This window comes from Canis aureus, chromosome 27, assembly GCF_053574225.1.
Source record: "Canis aureus isolate CA01 chromosome 27, VMU_Caureus_v.1.0, whole genome shotgun sequence".
NCBI lineage: Eukaryota > Metazoa > Chordata > Mammalia > Carnivora > Canidae > Canis > Canis aureus.
Window position 1 is genome coordinate 27,649,763 of NC_135637.1, and position 23,388 is coordinate 27,673,150.

General features: G+C 58.6%; 1 protein-coding gene across 8 annotated transcripts; it reads left to right on the forward strand.

Moving 5' to 3' along the window:
* The first annotated feature begins 761 nt into the window (after positions 1-761).
* SMTN (smoothelin) lies at positions 762-23,260 on the forward strand. Of its 8 annotated transcripts, XM_077874350.1 has the most exons (22): positions 762-921; positions 2,635-2,765; positions 7,728-7,876; positions 8,257-8,350; positions 8,453-8,531; positions 8,625-8,722; positions 9,603-9,923; positions 10,012-10,084; positions 10,683-10,754; positions 10,835-11,353; positions 11,548-11,720; positions 13,646-13,738; positions 14,834-14,986; positions 15,064-15,139; positions 16,211-16,375; positions 16,475-16,537; positions 16,752-16,818; positions 17,755-17,928; positions 18,093-18,210; positions 18,769-18,920; positions 19,895-20,060; positions 22,957-23,095. In XM_077874350.1, exons 2-21 carry the CDS (start codon positions 2,715-2,717, stop codon positions 20,037-20,039), a joined length of 2,835 nt encoding a protein of 944 aa, XP_077730476.1. In that variant the 5' UTR covers positions 762-921; positions 2,635-2,714; the 3' UTR covers positions 20,040-20,060; positions 22,957-23,095. The 8 variants fall into 8 exon arrangements, with proteins under 8 accessions (XP_077730476.1, XP_077730474.1, XP_077730475.1 ...); XM_077874348.1 differs by lacking the exon at positions 19,895-20,060 and having other exon boundaries at positions 22,957-23,260; XM_077874349.1 differs by lacking the exon at positions 19,895-20,060 and having other exon boundaries at positions 18,096-18,210; positions 22,957-23,260.
* Positions 23,261-23,388: the final 128 nt, after the last annotated feature.

Here is a 23,388-nt window from a genome sequence, read left to right on the forward strand (position 1 = left end):
AGCAGCAGATACAATGGCTTTCCCCAGTGGATCTGAGCTCTTGGGTTCCCTGGCTGACTCCTGCTGTTGTCTTGGGCATGTTGGCTCTCTCTGGGCCTGTTTTCCCCATTTATTGAATCAGTGTCTGGACTTCGTATTCCTTATTAAGGACTCCAGCGCCACCAGAGGCGGACCCTGAGGGGCCTCAGAAGGGAGAAGCCTGATAGATGAAGGCAATGTCTGTGCAAAGGTGTGTGGACTGGGGAAGGGTTGTTGTGATTGATCCTGCTTCACCTGAGATGCTGCTTGAGATGCACCAACATAGGGTCGACGCCCTGCTGGTCACAGTCCCTGCTCTGAGGTGGCCAGGACCAGGTGTCCCAAACGTAGGCTGGGCTGCAGCCAAGCCCAGATGCTAACGCGAGAAGGGGGCGGAGTCGGGGGAAGGGACAAGGTCTCAGGAACAAAGAGGAGGGCGGAGAGGGGCTGTTCTGAAGACTCCGCGGGTAGGACGGTCCCGGGCCACTCACCCCGGCTTTGGGTGCCGTCCCCAACTTTGGTGCAAAGCTGCGTCCTCCTGCCGACGCCCGCCCAACCAGCCAAGGTCGGGGCGGCAGCAGCCCCAAGACGACAGCCCCCAACCTCCCGGCCCGCGCGGGGCGGGGCCTGCCTCGGGGCGTGGCCGCCAAATTGAATCTCCCCAATGGAGCACGAGGGTGGGCGGGACCGTCCCTAGAATTGGCTGGTGTGGCGGCGCGGGGCGGGGCTGGCGGGGCCGCCGGCGCGGCTGGACGGGCGGCGCTTGCAGAGGCTCGGGGACGGTTGCTGAGGGGGACTGGGCTCCCGGTCGCGGCGCCTTCCGCCTGACGGCTCCCAGTCTGTCTGTCGGATCCCGAGCGACCTAGGCTGAGCCCGCGCCCAGCGGGTGGGCCGGACGGAGAGGTGGGTGTGCAGGCCTCTGGGAGGCACCGCGACCCCCGACGGGTCCTGGGGGTGGAACCCGGATATCTGGACAGGGGTTCTGGGACTCCCAGCCACGGGGGCTCTAAGCCATGGGACAAGGTTCTAGACCGCGGGAAAGGATACCATGGACCTTCTGGAGGCTCCGCGACCCCCTCGGGGTCGGGGGTCAGGGGGGCACACACCTTGGAGAAGGTCCCACGTTCCTCTGAGGCCTCTCTCAATCCCCGGGGACCCCAGACTGTATGTGTGACAAGGAGCCCTGGAACTGAAGTGGGGCAGCGGCAGGAGTCTCTAAGGAGAAATACTTCCTATAGTCCCCTGGGCGTCCAGGCTTAGGCATTAGGGACTCCTGCCCCTCAGTAGACATGGAGGAGCTCAGAGTGTCCACAGAACCTAAGTCTGGTGATTACGGAGTGACACTCTTGGGGGGCACTACTCCCAAAGTAGACAGATAAGAGGCAAGGACCCCACCAGAGGGAAGATGGGTAGTTACACCCATCCAAGCCTAAGGGGATGGGAAAAGCAAGCAGCCACTTGAATAGGCAGGGTCTGAAGAACTCTGTGTGGATTAGGACCCCCCCCCCCCATCAGACACCTTCACCGGATGGGGTGACTCGACAAGTGACTGTTCTGGGGAGGGGGAAGGCATGACTGAGGGATGAATCAATGTGGGGTGGTGGGGGGGAGCATTTCAGTCAACATACATTAACTAAGCACCAACTGTGTGTCAGGCCGTCAAATTCCATAAAGACCTGAGGACTACAGAAAGAAGGAAGGAGCTGAGAGGTTGGGCCAGGATTTAGGAGACCATTTTGATGGGCAGTGATGGGGCAAGAGGGAATATCTTGAGCCCCTAGGGGCACTTTGGAGGGGGGCTTCAGGAGCCAGAGATGGCCACGATTTTGATTAAATCCAGCCCTGCCCTCTAGGTCTTTGGGATCCTCCTTCCCCCTGTGACAAATCCCTGGCCCTCTTCAGTCCTCGCATTGCCTATCCAGAGGTTGGACAGATCAGGTTCTGAAGGCCATTCTATCTAGAGAGTTCAATTCTAAGTGTGTAAATTGTTAGGAGGAGCTGGGTACCTGGACACCTGGCTTCATGAGGTTTGGACAATTGGCATCAGGGCGAGGGCAGGAAGGAGGAGAGAGTAGTGTATATTGAGAACTGCCCTCAAGAAGTGGAAGACAGGATGTTACCTCCGATGGATTAGATCACCTGGAGAAATGAGGGGTAACGACAGCTAGGATTTGGATATAGGTGAAGCCGGCAGCCAGGGCAGCCAGAGACCGAGCTTTTGGTCAGGGAGGGGGCTGGGCAAGTCCTGAGGATAGGTGGGTGGGGCAGGAAACTGGAGTCTGGCGGGCACCCCCTGGTGGTGAGAACAGCCTGGTGGGCCTTCTTAATCCAGGTCTCTGCTCTCCCGGTTTGATGCTTAAGATAGGCCCAGTTTTGACCACACAGCTGGCATCAGGTTGGCTGGGCTGGAACTAGGGACTTCCACCCTTGGTTTGTTAAATTTTCAATACACCAGCCTAGGGCAGAGGGCAATTCCCAGCCAGGATTTAATCAGGTAGCAAGGATGAGACACCCAACAGATGATCATGGGTTACAGAGGGAAACTGAGGCACAGAGCCCAAGTGTCTGTGGTTTCCAGAGGCCCCAGCAGGCCTGATTCATGTCTGTCCCCTGCAGAATTCCCTGAGCTGGTGTCAGGTGCCACGGGCACTGGGGATCTCACCAGGAGGGGACGGACAGAGCTAGGGGCCAGCAAGATGGCGGATGAGGCCTTAGCCGGACTGGATGAGGGAGCCCTGCGAAAGCTGGTAAGTGGCCCAATCATCCCCACTGTGATGACAGGCAAGCCAGGTCAGAGGCAGGGCCTGTCCAGGCTACCTCTCAGCTGACAAGAGGAGGGGTGGGAGGAAGGGGCAGGGGGAGGGCCCATGGGAACAGGACTAAGCCTGTTATGCATGGCTGATGCAGAGGACCCAGTAGCATGTGCCTATCCATGCCAGGTGCTAAGGCCTGGTCCCTCCCAGCCCCCCACTGCCACCACCTGTTTAAACAGTAACTCCTGAGGACTCACCCATGTGCAACTACAGGTGTGGGGAGGCTAGATTTGCTCACCCAAGAAATAGCCTGGGCAGTGCCTGCCCCTGGAAGCTGGCCCAATGATATAGTAAAGCAGTGATAAAAAATGCTGGGGGAAAAGGGGGGTGCCTGTGTGGCTCAGACTCTTGGTTTCAGCCCAGGTTGTGATTTCAGGGTCCTGGGATTGAGCCCCATGTCTGGCTTCCCACTCACTGGAAGTCTGCGTGAGGATTCTCTCTCTCTCCCTCTGTCCCTCCCCCTGCCCCCACACACTCTCTCTCAAATAAATAATAAATAAATAAATAAATCTTTTTTAAAAATGCCAGGGCACAGCAGAGGTCAGGTTTGGTGCTAGACCATCTCACAGAGGCTGTGACCACAGCAGCAGCTCCAAAAGCCAGGATGGCATTATGGCTCAGAGAGGTGAAATCACCTCCCCAAGGGCACCCAAAGAGGGTGTGCCAGGATCCAAAAAAAAAAAACCTCAATGAGGGTCATGGGGGACCGAGTCTTGGGTACTTACCCAAAGCCAGAAGAGCCCATAAAGAGAAAGACCTTAGGGGCCCTTATAAGCTCTGTGACTTCTAGTGTGTCATTTTACCTCTCTGAGCCTCAGTTTCTTTACCTGTAAAATGGAAGGGGGAAATCTGTGCAAACATTTATCTAGGTCTTAGATTTGGCATGGGGATAGGATGAGGCATGGACCCAGATCTTAGGATGGAATAAGGATAGTCTCATTCTCTTCCCAGCTTCTTGAGCGCCCTAACCGTAGCCCACCCATACCCCATGCACAGAAGGGCTGTAGGGCAAACACAACGGGGCAGGCCTGTGCCCACTATCAAGGGCAGGGAGCTTCGGAACTGCAGGAGGGGCCAGAGCCCCGCCCCCCACCCCGCCCTTGACCTTTGTGAGGGTGGGCAGTGCGCGTGTGTGTGTGTGTGTGTGGGGGGGGGGGGGGGGGGGGTTAAAGATTTACCTTCCCTAGGAGAAGGCGAGTGATCAACCCACCCCATACCATTCTTCTGGAGGCAGGGGTCACTGGGCAGTTGGCCAGCGCTGCCACGACCTACCCAAGGGGTCAGCCCGTGTGGCCTCGGACCAGACCCTTAGGCCGGCCCTGAGCCTAGACTAGGGTGTCAGCCGCCGCCGCCGCCGGCTGCGTGCCCGACTGGTTTCCCACAAGTTCCCACCACGTCAGCTCAACCTCTTTGCGGGAAGTCAGCCGGGGATAGTAGAGGCAGAGTTTTCCAGAAAGAAAACCAAGTGTCCGCGCACCCCCATCTGCAGGGGTCCGCTGTGAGGCCCTGGGTTCCCACGTCGCCACCCCCCACCCCCACGTGGAATTTCGGAGAAGCCACAGCGGGAGCAGCCGTCCGCCCCGCCCCGCCCCGCCCCTGGGAGAGGACTAAGCAGACGCGGCCCCTCGTGTCGCGACCGCGAAGCCGCCCGCCGTCTGCCCACGGCCGGCGTCCGCCATGGCGTCGCCCGGGCCCCGCGAGGGTCCCCGCCCCAGGGCCGGTCTGGCCCCCGCCGGCCTCGTGGCAGCGACGGGGCGTCCCCGGCCGGGCTCCTCCCCGCGGGGCCGGGCCTTATAAGGGAAAGCTGGCGGGCGCCCCAGCCCCGGGCCGACTCGGGGCCCGGCAGCCGCTGCCGCCGCCGCTCCCGCACATTCCTGGGGGCCGGGCGTGGTGCCTGCGCGGGGCCGGGGCTCGTGGGGGCGCGCGCCGCCTTCCGCCTCGGTCCTGGGTTCGAGTTCGGGCCCGGCGCGCCCTGGCCGCGTGACCCCGGGAACTGCTTAGGTGCTAGGAACCTCGATTTCCTCCCCGCGACCAGAGACCTTAAAGCAGGCGGTGGCCGAGGTGGGGTGGGGGGCTTCCCGTCCGGCTCGCAGCCGGGCTCCCCACCGGGCGCCTCGCTCGGGGCGGCCCGGGGAGGCGGGGAGGCGGGCGGGCGGGCGGCGGATCCGGAACCCGCGGGCGGTCAGCGCCCCCTGGCGAGGCCTCGCTCGGCGGCCGGTCCTCGGGGGTGGCTGCAGGAGCCCCGACTGCGGATGCGGAGGTCTGGCAGGTCTTCTGCGCTGTGCTGAGCGGGAGACTGAGGCCCAGAGAGAGGCCGGGGCCCGTCACGCCCCGCCCCCCACTCCCCAACAGCGAGGGCAGAAAGGCCCCGAGACCGGCCCCCCGGGAGGAGGAAGTGCCCTCTTTCCTCCCGGGAGAATTTCACTGGGCAGTTTCGGAAACCGCCCTATCCCCTTCCCCTTCCTTCTGGTAGACAATGGCGCTTTATGCTTCCTTCCCTCCCTCCCACAGCCACCTCCACACACAACAGGGGGGCCTGAGAGGGCGGGAACATAGGCCACACAGCAGGGATACTGTGGGCAGGCAGTATCCAGGCTCTAAGGGAAGGGTCATGCTGGGGGTTGGCCAGTGGAATGAGGTTGTCCTTCCCCCAGCCCCACCCCACTCATTTGGTGGGGGGATCGGACAGAGGATCCTATTTTCCAGAGGGGGACAGTGGTAGCCAAGTTTCCACATCAGGCTATTTTCAGGGACGAAAACCCCATCTCTGCAACGGAGGGCATTGAGAAGGGATACCCAGGAGGCAGCTGGCTAGTCATTGCATCCCTCAGCCTCTTTACCCTCCTGTCCAGGGGGACTGAGCCAGTTGACCCCTCAGACCTCCCATCTCCAAGTGTACCACAGAGGGCTCTAGGCCTGAGGCCAGGACTGGGGGGTGAGAAGGGGAGCCTCATTCTCCCTCCTGCTGCTCTAATAGGCCCCCTTTGGCCATTACAGTTCTCTCTAGTCCAGGCGAGAGGGCTCCTTACACAGTGGTACCCAGGTCCTTGAGGTACCCACCATGGCAGACAGACCCCAGCACCAGAGCTATCTTCAACTCAAGGGAGACCCTGGAGTCAGAGAGACCTGGGTTCAAATCCTGGCTCAGTGCATTTGGCTGTGAACAAAAGACTTCTGCCCCTCGCACCAACAGTTTCCTCATCTGTCAAATAGGAGTAATAAAGTACCTAGGGTTTCTGTGAGATGAGGACGAACTGGGGGCTCAGTGCAAGATTTGTCATATAGGTTCTTGATAAATGTCACTGATGCCTCATATCTCGTACTCACTTGCCCTTGCTTTTTTACCCCCTCCTGAGTGGCTGGAAACAAGGAGGGGGTGACATTTACTGCATGCATAGCTATGCCAGGGGACCCCAAGTCACTGCCCCCACCCTCACCCACTGCCCTGAGGTAGGAGCCATTGTTCCATTTGGCAGATGAGAAAACCAGGACACAGAGAGGTTAAGGACATGCTCCTGACTACCCAGCCAGGAGTGGACTGAGGCTGGAGCAAGCTGAGAGTTTGACCTGAGCCTCAAGGGACGCTCCCATAGCTCCTCAGAAATGTGGAGCCTGAAGGAACCATGGAGGGATCTGTCCCCCAGAGCTCTCTCTACTCTTTTCAGACTAGGACAAGTGACCTAAAGGCAGAGTGGGGCCAGCCCATACACCCTGCTGAAACCTATCCCCACCACCATGTGGTCCCCCATCTGGGAGTAGGAAGGAATGATTGGGGAGGAGGCTTAAAGGAAGGAGGTAGAAGTTTCCTGGACCCTATCCCTGAATTATTTCCCCAAGCCAGGCCTGTCTCTCTTGAGCCACAGAGACCATAGGGAGGAGAGGTGCAGGGAAGGCAATAGAATTAGCTGAATCTTGGGATGCATGGGTGGCTCAGTGGTTGAGCATCTGCCTTTGGTTCAGGCCGTGATCCCAGGGTCCTGGGATCGAGTCCCGCATTGGGCTCACCATAGGGAGCCTGCATCTCCCTCTGCCTATGTCTCTGCCTCTCTGTGTGTCTCTCATGAATAAATAAATAAAATCGTAAAAAAAAAAAAAAAAAATTAGCTGACTCTACCCAGAGAAGGTGTCCTTTCCTGAACCTGGTTAGACCAGCTACCCCCAACTTCCCAGGGATTGAGGAACTAAGAAACCGGTGGGAGCACCTGTTCCCCATTGATGCCCTCTCTGGAGCCCTGGGTAGACCCTAGTACAGTTGTGTTATCTATCTGGGGAACTGACCCTCCTATTCTCGGCCCTGGCCCCTTTGATAGTGGTTAGGACTGGGTCAGTACAGAGGAAAACAGCCCCTAGCCAGGCAAGAAACTAGGACTCCTGGGCAGGTGCCCCTGCCTCAGTTTTCCCATCAGTCCAATGTGGATGAGGCTGCCACCCACATCAAGGCTATAGTGCTTTGGGACCAGAACATGGCTTCCTCGCTCACAGGGTGGATTCCAGCTGCCCTAATCACCCTTTCCTACCTGGGGACACTGTTAGGAGCCCATAGGGTGGCCTCCTTCCTCCTGACTCCCAGGCTCTTGGGGGTTTGATGAAGGACTCAGACAGGAGTCAAATCTCAGGAAGCAGTGCCTGGCTTGGCAACTGGCACAGGTGGGCAGTTGCTGGTTGCCCATCCTGTAAACCATAGTGCACAGTGGGCTGTCCAGAAGCTCTGGTTCCTTGAGCCCAGTCTCCCTGAGACCCTTGGGTGGGTGGTAGGGCAGGCTTGTGACAGGCATGTGGCAGAGAGAGTAGAGACAGACCACTCATTGTGGCCCAGGCCAAGCTGTGGGCAGCTGGTGCCCGCCCTCCGCCCCGGCAGCCAAAATGACTTGCCCCTCACCCCCGCCTGCCCCACAGTTGGAGGTCACAGCGGATCTGGCAGAGAGGCGGCGCATCCGCTCAGCCATCCGGGAGTTGCAGCGGCAGGAGCTACAGCGTGAGGAGGAGGCCCTGGCATCCAAGCGCTTCCGTGCCGAGCGGCAGGACAACAAGGAGAACTGGCTGCAGTGAGTGGCCAGGGGACTGGTCATATAGGTGGGAGGAGTATGTATCAAGGCTCAGCTTGTGTTGTGCAGGCACAGGTGTGTCTGCTGCCCATCTGGGCGTGCAAATGGCAGTACCGGCAGGATCTGGAATGCACAGGGATGTTTACGGGCCTGGACCACTCGCCAGGCATGGAGGCCCAGACACACCCATGTAGATAGCACAGCTGAGCCTGCACTCATGTAACATGGGCATGCGTGGGCCAGCGTGTAGCCAGAGGGTGTGCACAGCTACCTGCCCCTCTGCCAAAGTTCTGGGTACCTTGTCCTGGCCCCTACCCTCATCCCACATCCTCCAAGATTTGGCTATGGCAGTGGGAGTTATAATCATGATGTCCCTGCAGCTCTCAGCAGCAGGAGGCAGAGCAGCGAGCTGCTCTGGCGCGGCTGGCAGGGCGGCTGGAGTCCATGAATGATGTGGAAGAGCTGACTGCACTGGTGAGGCCCAGGCCACGGCAGGGGCTGGGGCAGAGGCTGGGGCAGGGCAGGTAAAGCCCTGGACTCCACAATCCAGCCCTGTGGCCTGCTTCTCATCCACAGCTGCGAGGTGCCGGTGAGTATGAAGAACGCAAGCTGATCCGAGCTGCAATCCGCCGCATAAGGGCCCAGGAGATTGAGGGTATGTGCCCTGCCTGGCCCACCCTGTGCCTTGCTGCATGCTACCCACAGCACCTCCCAGCCACTCAGCTGACATTTTTTCCTTCCCTTCCAGCTGCCACGTTGGCTGGGAGGTTGTGCAGCGGGCGTCCCAACGGTGGCTCAAGAGAGGAGAGCAAGGGGCGGGCAGCACACAGGCTGGAACAGTGTGAGGTAAGGGATGTGAGCAGGATGGGAGGGTAGCCCAGTGTCCTGTGTCCACAGATGCCAGCAGCAAAGAGCACCTTTGTGTCTTTGCTAGACTGGTACTTGACTGGAGGTGGGGGGTGTTTGGGGGACTTCTGGCCAGATGTCCCCCAATCCAGACTTTGCATCTACCCAGGCCTTCCCCTCAAAGCTACTCTGTCTATCCTACTCCTGAGTATGTCTCCCATTACCACCCTGCTGGTCTCCCTACTTCTGTGCCTACCTCTTACCTGCCATGGCCATCCAGCCTCCATTCAGTAGCCAGTGCAATCTCCCTGAAATGCAAAACTGACCCTGGTACCTCCCCAGCTTACACCCATCCTGAAGCTGTCCCTCCCTGTCCAGACAGCCCACAGCCATACTTTGGCTTATCAGGACTTAGGTATTGCACCCCAGCTGACTCGTGGAGCACTGTTCACAGAGTTGACTATTCTCCAGGGGCTGTGGATGAGAGATCAAGCCACGTAGATTCCCTAAGTGGCCAGGAGAGGCCGCTGGGTCCCAGTCCCTGAAGGACTACCCCCACATACACACCCTCTGATTAACCTGGCTAGGATCAGGAGTCAGGGGCCTCTGCTCCAGGGATATATTAAGACCAGGAATCGCCAGCAGGTCTCCTGTCATCCCAACCCCTGACATAGGATCTGGTCCTCTCTGAACCACCCTTGACTAGACATTGCCAGGAGGTTGGGAAGTGAGAATCAGAGACCGCCCATGGTGTGCCAGTGTTCATGCATAAACAGGTGTGCCCACAGGAAGCTATGCCTAGCCCCTCTGCTTTGCATGCCCTGCCCTGGGCACCTGCCAGCCTCAGGAGCCGTTGCTGCATCCTGTGGGTCACCCACAGGTGCCAGAGCAAGAGAAACAGGAGCAGCACACAGAGGTCCCAGAGCCAACCCCAACCCCTCAGGGCACCAGCCGGGATGTGACCACAGTGACACTCCTGCTGCGGGCCCCACCTGGGGGCACACCCAGCTTACCTGCCTCACCTGTCAGTTCACCCACCACTGCTTCTCCTGAGCCTCCACTAGAGCCTGCTGAGGCCCAGTGTCCTGCTGCTGAGACTGTGGGCAGCCCCGAGCCACCCTCCAGCCCACCCAGGGCCACCAGCCCTGAGCCCCAGGAACCGCCAGCCACCCCCAGCACTGAGAGGCAGGTGGTCAGCAAGGTGAGTCTGGATAAGGGACAGGGATGCCAGGCAGGTGAACTCCTTGGTTTGGGAGTCAGGCCCTGCCAATGCTATGTCTCCCCTGCAGCTCCTGCCTGGCCCCACAGAGCCCCCAGCTGTCCAAGGCCCCACCAAAGATCCCTCCAACACAAAGAGAGCAGGTGAGGGTCCCAGGAGGGGTAGCTACAGGCCTCTCCTTCCCTGTCTGGAAAATGGGCTCTAGTGCCTAGATAGCTTCAGCTTCTTCAAGGCTAGGCAGTCCCCGACACTCCTCCCACTGCCCTGAAGTATCCCCACCCCTCCTGCCCCGCCCCCCCCACCCATGGGCAGAGGCCTCCCTGCAGCCTTGAAAGGCAACGGGCCTCAGGCACATTCTTTTCCCCAATAAGGGAGCGCACCCATCTCAAGCTGAGGCCATGGGCAGTGCTGGCCAGGGGGGGTGTCCCCCATCCCCATCAACAGGGAAGATCTGGGCACCCTTCCTCCAGCCCAAGCCTAGCCACAGCCCCCAGGAGTGTCCAAGTCATCCCAAGGTCAGTGCAGGAGGAGGAGGAGGAGTCTATAAGAGAGATACAGTTGAGTGGGGAGGCCAAGAGCTAAGGAGGTATAAGACAGGATGGGGAGGCTGGAGTACAGGAAGGGCCTGGGAGGTGTGGACGAGAGGAGGTGTGGACGAGAGAACTGTGAGAGGTGGAACCCCCATATCCACTCTCCTTTATCTTCCCCCACTTGGCCACCACCATTTCTCCAAACTGCCAGACCTGGCCGGATCCCGTCCCTGCCAACGCTCCCTGTCTGTGCTCAGCCCCCGCCAGCCAGCCCAGAACCAAGGTACCTCCTATTCTCACTACTGCAGACTCAGGGCAGCACCTGTCCCACCAAGTCACTGATAACCCTCCTATCCTTTCTAGAGCCCCCCAACCCTGCCAGCGGACCTTCCCCATTCCAGCGGGCTGGCTCTGTGCGGGATCGTGTGCGCAAGTTCACATCTGATTCTCCTATGGCTGCTGGGCTCCAGGATGGCCCACCCCGGTTGGCCCTGGGTGCCTCAACCCCCACAAGACTCCTGGGCCCCTCCCACATCAACACTACCCCTGCCTCTTCCAATGGCTCCTCCTCACGGGCCCCCAGTGACACCTCCTCCCGATTCAGCAAGGAGCCACGGGGAACAGCCAGGCCCCTGGCCCAGCTTCAGAGCTGCCCCCGGGAGGAGGGCCCCAGGGGGCGGGGCTTGGCTGCCAGGTCCCTTGAAAACAGAGCAGGGGGGCCTGGGGCCCGCTCAGAGGAGCCCAGTGCCCCGCTTCCCGTGCCTGCCGGCACTGCTGAGCCAGGGGCCAGTATGAAGACCACATTCACCATCGAGATCAAGGATGGCCGTGGCCAGGCATCCACAAGCCGAGTGCTGCTGCCCACAGGCAACCAGAGGGCAGGTAGGCCTCCCTGCTGTCTCCCCACTGCTGGGGATGAGTGCCTGCAGCCAGCCACCCAGCTCTGTACATAGGACAAGTGCTGTGGATTCAGGGTGCCTCTGAAGAGGGTGTGCTGGGAGCAGGGGGCACCATTAACCATGGCTGGCATTGCCCTCACCGCAGCAGATCTGACAGTAGCCCTTCTCCCCCTCCAGAACTGACGCTGGGGCTACGGGCGCCTCCCACCCTCCTGAGCACCAGCAGTGGGGGCAAGAGCACCATCACCCATATCAGCAGCCCTGCGACCCTGGCCCAGCTGGGTAGCGTCACTCATGTCACCAGCTTCAGCCATGCTTCCCCTGGTAGCCGGAGAGGCTGCAGCATTAAGGTGAGCCCCCTTACTCCCCCGCCAGCCTCACCGTCCATTAATCTTCTGTAGACTGCTTCAGGATGTAGGGCTAGCAGGGCTTCTCTGCTCTGCTCCTCCTCCATTGCACACACAGGGAAACTGAGGCCTAGAGAGAGAAGGTGGTGGTGCCAGTTGGTGGCAGAGCTAAGGGCAGACCCTAGTGGATCAGCCACTAGGTATGTTGGAAGCTTACTCTGTACTGGGTTCAGGCTTCCCACATGCTGATCTCTGGTCCTTACTACAGAATTGGTTGGTTCGTTCTTAATGAATAGATGGGAAGATGGAAGCTCAGAGAGGATGGTGAGGGCTTGCTTCCTCTTCCTGTGGCAACCCCAGTGCTCCTGCTCCTACTCCACAGTGGAACTCAGCCCCAAGAAGCAAAGCTGCTGATCTGTTCATCCAAGATCAGCCTGGCCTCTCAGGAGATTGAGATTAGTGATTACCATCTGCGTCAACATCTCTGGGGAGGTTGGGCAGAAGCATCGATGGGGGGACAGGCAGGGGGTGCCTAGTCAGGTGAGGCAACAGCCTAGCAGGTGCCACGGGAACTGAATACGCTGCACCCTTCCATTATTCATTCCCAAGCCTAGGATCAGCTGGCTGGGAGCTCAGCTGGGGAAGGGATCCCCAGTGGGCTGTCCGACTGCCCAGGTAACGTCCTCTGGGCTGCACTGGGGACTGAATGGGACTTTGGTTGAGGTGAGATGGCTAGAGCCAGCTTTGGGCCTTCTCTGGGGTGGCAGGCAGAGGGTGGGGGCAAGAAAGCACCCTTTCCCCCACAGAGCAGGACCTAAGTGCTCTCTGCCAAGGGGGTGAGGGGATGGTGGCAGAGGTGGCCATGGGGTGTGGGTGGGAGGTGTGACAGTGAGCCCTGCATCTTATACCACCGACTCACCTCAGTTTCCCCATCTAAAATCAAGGGGAAGCAGAAAAGTGCCTGAAATGTGCTCAAAATCTGTGGTTGGATCCAAGGGCCACAGGCAGGCCAGAGGATGTTTATGTCAGGGACGAGACACTTGTTATAGCAGATTGCTCAAAGTCCCGTCTCTCTGTGCCTCCATTTCTCCCATTTGTTCAAGTCTTTCTAAAACCACATGGCCTAAAGGCAAAGGCGTGCAGGCTCTGGAGTCTGGCAGACTGGATCCTCACAGCTAATGTAAATGGTGGCCCAGGGAGGCCCATTCCACACTCCGTGCCTCGGTTTCCTCATCTGTGGGGCCTGGGGCTGTGGCCTAGGCAGTCCTTCAGAACCCGTGCAGCTTTGCTGTGCTGCCAGTCTGTGATCTCCGCAGGGCCAGGGCCAGGCCTGGCGGTCTGCCTGCTTGGGCAGGCCACCCCTCCCCCACAGCCCCCTCCACGGGGAGCCCAGAATAGGTTTCTATTTGGGCCACAGCCCCAGCTGGCGGGTGGCAGGCTGGGAGGCCGGGAGGCCAACAGGGGCGGGGCAGGCCCACTGCCCTTGCCTGCGCCCTCAGGCCAGCTGCAAAGACTCTGACACTGCCAGCCAGAGGCGACTGTCCCTACCACTGTCCCCATCGTCACCCCATCATAGAGCCCCTGCCATCACCATGCCAGGGGTACCGGGGCCTGGGTCTGAACTGGCTGCAGCCCTTGAGGAGCGACTGGGCTTGGCATTGGAGGAGCTGCGGGCAGTGGCCGAGGCAGGCCGGGCGGCAGTGACCCAGGCAGCTGAGGCAGCTGCCTCAGCCATGGAGCCAGTGGCCCGGGCAGCTGAAGAGCTGCGGGTGGAGACAGCAGCACTGAGCCGGCGGCTGGATGCGCTGGGCAGGCAGGTGGAGGTGCTGAGTCTGCGGCTGGGGGTCCCACTTGCGCCTGACCTTGAATCTGAGCTGGAGCCCAGTGAGCTGCTCCTGGCTGCTGCCGACCCCGAGGCCCTCTTCCAGGCGGCTGAGGATGCTGGGACCCCCGTGGCCCACCCGCCTGCCTTCAGCACCCGCCGCCGCTCCTCTGCCGGCCCTGCCCACAGCAGCAGTCTCGTAAGTCCCTACGGGCTGGGGAGAGCGGGTGGTTTTGAGCAGATTCTGCCTCTGCTGAGGGGCCTTAGGTGTGCCACTACCTTCTCTGGGTCTCAGTTTACCTATCAGCAGAGGGACTGGGATGCTGGTGCTCCAACACTCAGGCGAAAGGGTGCCAGGCTCCTGGCCCTGAGGCATGCGTGGTGGCTGTCCTGGCAGCCCCTGGCCAGGGCCCAGCCCCCCACCCCCACCGCTACTCTGCCTCAGCTGGGCTGAGTCGCCCTAAAGCAGCTGCCACTTCAGCTCTCCTTACCCTCACAGCAGATAGAGAGGCCCTGCCAAGAGGGGAGGGGCTGTGATAATTGGGCTGGGGGCTCGTCCGCAAGTTGTTGGAAGATGGCCTGGCGGGGAAGGGTGCTGGGTTGGGGCTGAAGGCCCCTTAGAGGGAGCAGGGAATAGGGGCAGGCTTCGGAGAGGACTTGGCTCTGGGCAATCCCAGTCAGACACCTGGTCAGGAGCCCAAGGGCCCTGGTCCACCCCCTTTGGTGTGTGTGTGTGTGTGTGTGTGTGTGTGTGTGTGTGTGTGTGTGTGGCATGTGCTGCCTGGACATTGGCCCAGGAGGACCCAGGCCTTGGAAACTGCCAGGATGGAGCACAGCCTGCCTGGGAGGGGGCTGGGAATGAAGCAGCAGAAAGAACTCAGGTTCAAGAGTTAAGCTACCTTCACCTCAGACCGCAAGCTACATCACACTTATAGAATGACTGTGGGCAAGTTACACACTACCCTGAGCCTCAGTTTTCCTTTATGTTCCATGGGGACAGCAAAATCCCAAGCAATTATTCAGTGCTTACTACCAAATTCAAATGACCAGTATTGGCACCACTAATTGTATTAGCACAATTCCAGGTAGATGGGAAGCCCTACAGCAAGGCTGTCAGTACCTCTTCCCTGAATCTGACAACAATATGACCATCCTTGCACGGGCAGTCTAACCGGTTAGTGGTTATTTCCAGGCTGTGCCCGCAGACCCAGGGCCCAGTTCCCTGTCTGCTGGGGGCATGCTTGGTTTCATCTATACCCCTCCTTAAAGCCCATGCCCTCTCCCTATCCTGCAGATGGAGCCAGAGCCAGCAGGGCCCCCCTCTGCGGCAGTGGAAGTGGCTAATGGCGCCGAGCAAACCCAAGTGGACAAAGCACCAGAGAGGCGGAGCCCCCTAAGCACTGAGGAGCTGATGGCCATTGAGGATGAAAGCATCCTGGACAAGATGGTATGGCCAGATCTGGTGGACTAGGGGTGGCCAGGGGCCAGGGACCAGGTGGGTAATGACAGGGGTTCTATCTGCAGCTGGATCAGACTACAGACTTTGAGGAACGGAAGCTAATCCGGGCTGCACTACGTGAGCTCCGACAAAAGAAGAGAGGTAGAGAGCCACTTGCCCCACTCCAGATCCAGCTGCCCCATTTCCCATCTGTTCCCCTTACTCTGGGGTCCACTCATGGGCACTCCAGTTCAGTAACTGCCCTACCCAGCTTCTTCTCCAGCCCCAGATGGATCTGGCTTCTCTCTTCCCTGGCCCCTTCTTTCCCCCTGGCCACCCCAGTTATACCATCCCCAACGAGCTTTTCATCTCCTTCCCAGACCTAGTTACTCCCGCTCCTACCTCCTCTTCCTTGGATCTCATTGCTTCCCTACGTACTGCCAACTACTCCTTCCCTGAATCCAATACTCCTTCTCCCAGCTGCTTTTCTCTCCTTGAGATCCACTGATGATACCCACTGCCTCTGCCCCCTGCTCCCAACCAGCTTCCCCTTCCGTGAGCACAGCTACTTCTTGGACCCAGCTATTCTTTCCCTCAGATTCTAGATTCATTTGCTGCTTCAGATACTCTCTGAATCTGACTGCTCCCTCCAGGCACCACCGAGGATCACCTAGCCCCTGTGCCCACCCACCTACTTCCTTAGGCCTCATTGCCAGCTTCTCTCCCAGCTACTCTTTCCCTGGATTAAATTACTTCTCACATACCTCCAATTCCTCCCTCCTTGGATCTAGATATTTCCTCCTCTAGCTGCTCTTCTCCCACCTAAGACCCATTTAAAGGCCCACGCAGCAACTAGCCTCACTCAGCTTCTCCTTCCCTGAACTCTGCTACTTCCTCCCTAGATCTGCCTATTCCCTCTTGAATAAGCTCCTCATTCCCATAGAAACTCCCTTCTTGGATTCAAATGCTTCCCCCTTTGAGTTCAGCTATTCCATATTCCCTTGTCCATTTCCCTGAATCCATTGCCACACACCATACCCCACCACCTCTTCCAAGTGAGAGCTACCCGCTCCCCCTCAGCTACTTCTAAAGAGGGCCCTTGTCCCCTGTGTCTTCAATATTTCTAACAAGTTGCCCTCCACCCCATCTTGTGTGCCCTGTGTGCCCATGCATATGTGCTGTGTGGGTGATGGGTGGCCCTTCTGGGCATGCATGGGGCATCCCCCTGCCCAGACCAGCGGGACAAGGAGCGGGAACGGCGGCTGCAAGAGGCACGGGCCCGGCCAGGGGAGGGCCGTGGCAACACAGCCACAGAGACCACCACGCAGCACAGCCAGCGGGCAGCCGACGGCTCAGCTGTCAGCACTGTCACCAAGACTGAGCGGCTCGTCCACTCTAGTAAGTGACCAAGCAGGGCTCAAGGGCTCCAGGTGGGAATATATTCACCCCACCAGCCCCATGCCTCACATTCTTCCTCTCACCCCCTGGCCCTTCCAGATGATGGCACGAGGACGGCCCGCACCACCACGGTGGAGTCAAGTTTTGTGAGGCGCTCGGAGAGTAAGGCTGCCTGGTGTCGCGCTGTGCCTGCCTGCCTACCTCCTCAGACTCTTCCTCAAGCTCTCTCTCCGTACCTTCATCTGTGTGTCTCTCTGTCCAGCAGTCACTTTCTCTTCTCTGCCTGTGGCTACCACCTTTTGCCCTAAACCCCCGCACCCTATCTCCTGATGTCCAGCCTAAGCCTTCACCCTGCTCCACTTCCCCTTTCTTGTAGATGGTGGCGGCAGCACCATGGTGCAAACCAAGACCTTTTCCTCGTCGTCATCCAAGAAAATGGGCAGGTGAGCACAGGTACCCATCCCCAGACCACAGAGGAGTCAGTGGCACATGGGACCCCACTGCACACCCATTTACAGAAGGGTAGACCACAGTGCTGGGAAGGTGACAAGCATACAGGCAGGGAGAGTCAGAGTAGGAGTCAGACCTCTCCTGCTCCTCTTGCGATCTCATCTAATCCTCAGCCACACCACTGGGGAGGCCAGAGAGTTGCTCAGGATCTCACAGCGTGAGTGGCAGCGATAGCATTGAGCCCTTAGAGAGGCCTGCCTGCCACTGAGCTGCCTGGTGGCACTGCCACTTCCCAGTATCTGCAGACCATGTCCCATGTCACAGAACACTTTTGCACCTTATTCTTATGATAGAGGGAGGACATCTATCATACAGAGTGTATTGGGGCTGTTGGATCAGAATTGAGGCTGGGAACCAGAGGAGTCCAAGACCTGTGTTCAAGTTCTTGCATTGCCCTCCCATGCCCTCTGAAATCTGAGGCCTGATTTCCTCAGAGGGGCCTGTTTCCTCATATTTAGTGGAAACGATAAGGGTCCCTCCTTTCCCTTGTGAGGTTTAAAATGGCACATAGGAAAGGCTCAATAGACATGAGCTGTTATTATTGCCATCATTATGATCGTGCTGGTGGGCGTTATTAGTTGATAGCACCCAGAATCTGAACTCACCTGTAACTCAATCATAGAGTGAGGCTTCTCAGAGAACTCCCCAAGGGCCAAATGCGTTGAAAAGAGTGGCTCCCACCTTCTTGTCCTTTGAGCCTCAGTCTGCTCTATAAAATGGGTATGATACGGACACCTTCCCTGCTGGCGAGCATTGCGGGTCATGGATATACCGCAGGGTGTATGCGGAGTCTGGGGCACAAGACCCCTCCCTTGGCGAGGGGGGTCGAGGCTCAAGAGCAGCCAAACAGTCGCCTCCCGACCCCTCAGTATCTTTGACCGCGAGGATGAGGCCAGCCCACGGCCCGGCAGCCTGGCGGCACTCGAGAAACGCCAGGCGGAGAAGAAGAAAGAGCTGATGAAGGCGCAGAGCCTGCCCAAGACCTCAGCCTCACAGGCGCGCAAAGCCATGATTGAGAAGCTGGAGAAGGAAGGCGCGGCGGGGTGAGTGGCAGGGGGCGGGGCGGGGCCAGAAGCGGGAAGCCCGGTGGGAGCTGTGCCGGCCAGGCCTGGAGGACCGGGAAGGCGGGGTCTGGGGCCGGCTGGGGGGCGCCGGCGGAGGCAGCGCCCCCTGCGGTCGTGTGACGGGCTCCGACGCGCCCCTACAGCAGCCCTGGGGGGCCGCGCGCAGCGGTGCAGCGCTCCACCAGCTTCGGAGTCCCCAACGCTAACAGCATCAAGCAGATGTTGCTGGACTGGTGCCGAGCCAAGACACGCGGCTATGAGGTGAGTGCTGAGAGGCCAGGCAGCCTGGCTTCTTACTCCTCCTCCCAGCCCGGCCCGCAGCTCTGCACCTCCCTCTTGGCGGAGCTCCTCACCCCCTGTGCCTGGCAGCGAGGATGGAAGCCCGCTTTGGGGATGAGGAAAGGCTCAAATAGGACACACAACATGCCCTAGATTCCAGAATAAATGATTAAGTGGCAGGGTCTAATGAGGGCCCAGTTCAGAGCCAGACCTCACCCTTGAAGTTCCCTCATTGCTTTTGGGAGGAAGGAGTGGGGGCTGGGTAAATTTCTATAAGTAAGGGAAGCAGTGAAGGAGGCATGACCATGGTCTTAGCTGGGTGGAGCTGGTCCTCCCGGTTGCTCTGTGCCCATAAGTAGCAGATATGGAGCTGACAAACTGAATTGAAGGACGTTCATGTTACCACTGCCCAACTGCTGTGCAGCTTTGGACAAGCTACAGGGCCTCTCTGACCCCAGTTGCCCAACTCTTGGAATGTCAAATGCTGGGGGCATAGCAGTTATGGGGAAGCTGACCAGTCCTCCCACCACCTATACATAGCACGTGGACATCCAGAACTTCTCCTCAAGTTGGAGTGATGGGATGGCCTTCTGTGCCCTGGTGCATAACTTCTTCCCTGAGGCCTTCGACTATGGGCAGCTCAGCCCACAGAACCGGCGTCAGAACTTCGAGGTGGCCTTCTCATCTGCTGAGTAAGTGTGGGCCCCAGCCCAGCTGGTGTCAGCTGGGCATCTGGGGCTGTGCGTCTGGGCCAGGCTCAGCTGCCCCAAGGCCCCTGGAACTGGCCAGCTGCATTGTCAGACAGCGGCTGATACCCCCTTCCCGAGAAAGCCCCTGTCCTCTCCACCCTGCCCACCCGCTGCTGAGCGTGCCAGGTGCCCGCCGGAACGAAGGAGCCGCCCGCCCGCCTACCAGCCCGGGCCAAGGCCCACCAGGTGGCCCTGTCCATATCCTCCATCCTCCCTCTGCCCCCTCCTCCCTCCTCTCTCTCTCTCTCTCTATCTTTCTCTCTGCCTTTCTCTGTTCTGCTCTCCTCCCTATCATCAGAGCTTCCTGCTCCCACGGGATCCCGGCTGGAGATTCCAAAAGGAGGCTCCTGGCCCGGGCACCGTGCCCGCCCAGCCTATATAGGTGTTGCCAGAGGCTTATATAGGACATCAGCAAGCCCTCCACTTTGGAATCGTTACCCTGTCTGCTCACCTCACCCTCAGCACCCTCCATCTGTCTTTCCTTTTCTCCTTTTCTGTTTCTGGTCCCCCCAGATTTCTTCCTCCTCCCCCTCCCCCACCTCCTCTCACGCCTCCCTCACCCCCCCTCCCTGGGGCACAGCCCTCCTCTCCAACCTCAGTGCCAACGCCATTGCCCCCACCCCGTTCCCGCTTGCCCCAAGAGTTCTCTGCACCTGTGACTGGTCTGGCCCCCCACCCCTGTCTGCATCGCACACCATTAGTGACGGGTAGTGAGCGGCACGTCCACGATGGGGAAGGGGCATGCGGGGAGGGCCGGCAGATTGCAGCACTGAGAATGTAACTGAACTCTTGTCTTTGTGTGTGTGTGTATGTGTGTGTCTCTCTGTTCTCCTCCCCTTTCTCTTCTCTGCCTCTTCCCCCTCTTCCCCTCCTGGGCCCTGCTTCCCTGCCCCTTCCCGGCCCCCTACCCTCCCCAGGACCCATGCGGACTGCCCGCAGCTCCTGGACACAGAGGACATGGTGCGGCTTCGAGAGCCTGACTGGAAGTGCGTGTACACGTACATCCAGGAATTCTACCGCTGTCTGGTCCAGAAGGGGCTGGTAAAAACCAAAAAGTCCTAACCCCTGCTCAGGAGCCCCACGGTGAGAAACGCCGCCTCGCCCACCTGCGCTGTATGCTGGAATCTGACCAGAGGGGCACAGAGAGAGACCTGGGAGGGGGTGGGGGGCGCAATGGGACCCTGAGAAGAACCAGAAGGAGCCAGATGTGGCCCCACCTCTGGTAGTTCAGGGCCTAGCAAGCAAGACCATTCTTCTAAAGGGTCCTGCTCATGTGATGACCCTACATGAGCAGGCCTGAGATGGAGCAAGCCCAGGAAGGAACCCCAGAGGAGGCATCTGACACGGCCTGCAGGTCCAGGACAGCTATCTGAAGAAAATGCAAACCTAGCTGGGATTTGAACAAGTTCAGGCTAAAGGAGGGAAAAGGAGTCCCAGGTGGACGGATGAGCCTATGCACATGGCTACAGGCGAGAGAGATGGAGAGCATGGCACAGCCAGCAAGGGAAAGAAGTTTAGTCTGGGTATGAAGGGAAGAAAGGGGCCACAGGAGTTTGAACTTTCTCCTGAGGACAAGAGTCCTAAAAGATTTCCAAACAGAGAAGGAATATGTGTTGTCCGGTTAGCATTCTAGAGCAAGGATTGGATGAGGGATGAGGAGGGAAGGAATGGGCTAGATAGCTGGAGCAGCTTAATAAGAAGTAGGACAGGCTTCCTGATGTATCCAGTTGGGGAGAAAGAAGGAGGCTCAAGGAAGTCTGCTAGGCCTCCGGTTTGGGCACTGGGGAATTGGTGGTATCACACTCATTAGAGAGCTCAAGAGCAGGGCCAGTTTAACAGGAAGATGTTTCTGGATCTTTAAACCAGCTCTGGCATTTTCTCTCTAGTCACCTCACCTCAGGGCCACAGTAGAGAATTCAGGTCCTGAGCTAACTGTCCATTCCAGACAATGCTGCTCAGAGAAGGAGAAAGGTGGTTCAGTGTCCTGGAGGTTTTAGGTCAGAGACAGGGCCAGAAACTAGAATTCCAGGCTCCCCACATAGTGGCTCTGTTCCTTATCGCATCACTTTTCCCAACCATTGTGTAGAGAGAAGGAAAGACAAGAGCTCAGAGGGTATAAGGGGATTGCCCAAAGTAATGTGAATCAGGGACAGAGCTAGTGGTGCACTCGGATGCCCCTTGGGGCTTGGAGCCACATGGTGGGCAGCCCACATGTGTACACATATATCCAGAGAAGCCATACAGGTGAGGGGAGGATGGGCTTGGTTCTGTCTCCAGGTCATATATGGACTTAGGAGCTGCTGCCCAGCAGGCTGGCCTGGAGGGAGAGGGGCCCTGATCCAGTTGGAAAGTGTGACTCAGCCGTGCTGTTGCTCGAATTGCCCTGTGTTTGGCCTGTCACTGGGGCAGCTGGAGCCCTGAGCTGTGAGCCCCAGTGTAAACAATGGCTTTATAAGGTCTCCAGGGAAGACACCAGAGATGGGAGGGAGTTCCACGTTGGGGAGCCCAGGATCCCTGGGGAGATAGCCACAACTTGAAGAAGCTGCAGAGAGAGGCTGCCTTTTTCATCATAGTATAGCTGGGGAAATGAATCCAGAGATGACCTCAGGGACACATAGCACATCAGCAACAGAGTCAGAAACTCCTTCATTCATCCTAAGTGCTCCCAAGGTCTCAAACGAGGCAGAGAATTTGTTGTTTTAAAGATGGAGAAACTAAGTCACAGAACAGGGGAGAGCTTTATCTAGTACATACAGCTGATCACGGGTTTAGCCTGGGCTGAAACAGAGATCTCCTGCCTCCCAAGCTTCTTCCATGAAGGAGTCCAGGTGAGCTGGGAGTAGGCCCCAACCCTACCATTGTCCCAGGTTTGACCTTGAAGGCACAAGATGGGAGGAGGTAGTCGTGGGTCCCTTAGTGTGTTGGCAATAGGAGCAATTCATGCCCTTGCACCTTCCCTGCCAAAGGAATTCAGTTAACATGGACTGATGGGAGGAAGCAAGGCAGAAGAGGTCTTGCTTTGGGACAGGAGGGGGAAATGGAGCCAAGGAGCAAACTTCAGCTTTAGAGCTCTGGAACTATCAATTGCTTAATAGGCCACAGCCCATTCACCCCAGAGTGGGGAGATGGCCCCTGCAGTAGGGAAGATGGGGCTCTAGGTGGGTATCAACACCCGGGGCTAGGGTGCTTGAGTCACAGGAGGCCCAACCCTGCACCTGCTAGGCTATGGGGCTTGAAACATGATTCCTGCTCTGTGACTCAGTTTCCCTCTCTGTAAAGTACATCTGGCACTCTGGAGGACAGAAGGGCAGCCCCATCCTTAAGCATGTTGTAGATGGGCCTGTCTGTATTGGTTGAGACCCTCATCTGCCTCCCCTGCTCTACCCAAAGCAGGTGGTAAGGGTTAAAGAACTACCCCCCACACACATACCCACACACACACTCTGTCCTCCATCTCACGTAGCAGGATTGTCCCCTGGGCCTCTCTGCAGGAGGTACCAGGCCAGGCATCTGGGAGATAATCCAGGGCACAGAGGTTCACTGGGGGCAGGTCCTGGCTGCAGAGCAAGATTTCCCATTGGTAAGGCCCCTCTGGATCCAATGGCCCAACCCAGAGGCTCCTGCCAGCAGGAGTCTGCAATGAGGGTGTGCAGGAGGTAGTCCTCCAAAGAGAACATGGGTGGGGTCTGGAGTCTGGACCTTGTCCAGAGTGGAATGGGGGGCATGGCTCTCCTCTCCCATCTTGACCTCCACTTGCCTGGACTGGCTCCCCATAGTGACGTTTCTAGGCTTGGGTGAGTGGAGCCTGGGGTTTCTTGTCTTTCCGGAAGGCTTTTACCCCGTCAGTCAATCAAGAATCTGGAGTTTATGGAAGATCAGCAGGCTGCCAGCAGTGAAAAGACTTCCGGGGAGAGGGTAGCTGCAGGCGGCAGGAGGCGGGCTCGGTGCTGACAACCACCCCGGTACCCCCTTCCTGCAGGATGCTGGTGGACTGCGTGCCCCTGGTGGAGGTGGAGGACATGATGATCATGGGCAAGAAGCCCGACCCCAAGTGCGTCTTCACCTATGTGCAGTCGCTCTACAACCACCTGCGGCGCCACGAGCTGCGCCTGCGCGGGAAGAATGTGTAGCCTCCCTGCGCGCACGGCCCGCCTGCGGCAAGCTGCACCCACCATCCAGGCACCATCCCCTCCCTGTGCGCCTGCCCACTGCTGCCCTGTCTGTCGCGACACCCTCCCCTGCATACACACGCTGCGTTTTGATAAATTATTGGTTTTCAACGATCCTGACTCCTCTCTACCTCTCTGGGGGGTGTCGAATGGGGGGGGGGGCAGCTTGGCAAGGTGTGCAAAAATACCCACTCCAGCGGCTAAGCACTTGGGGATGCTGGTCTCTCGGGCATATGGGGGGG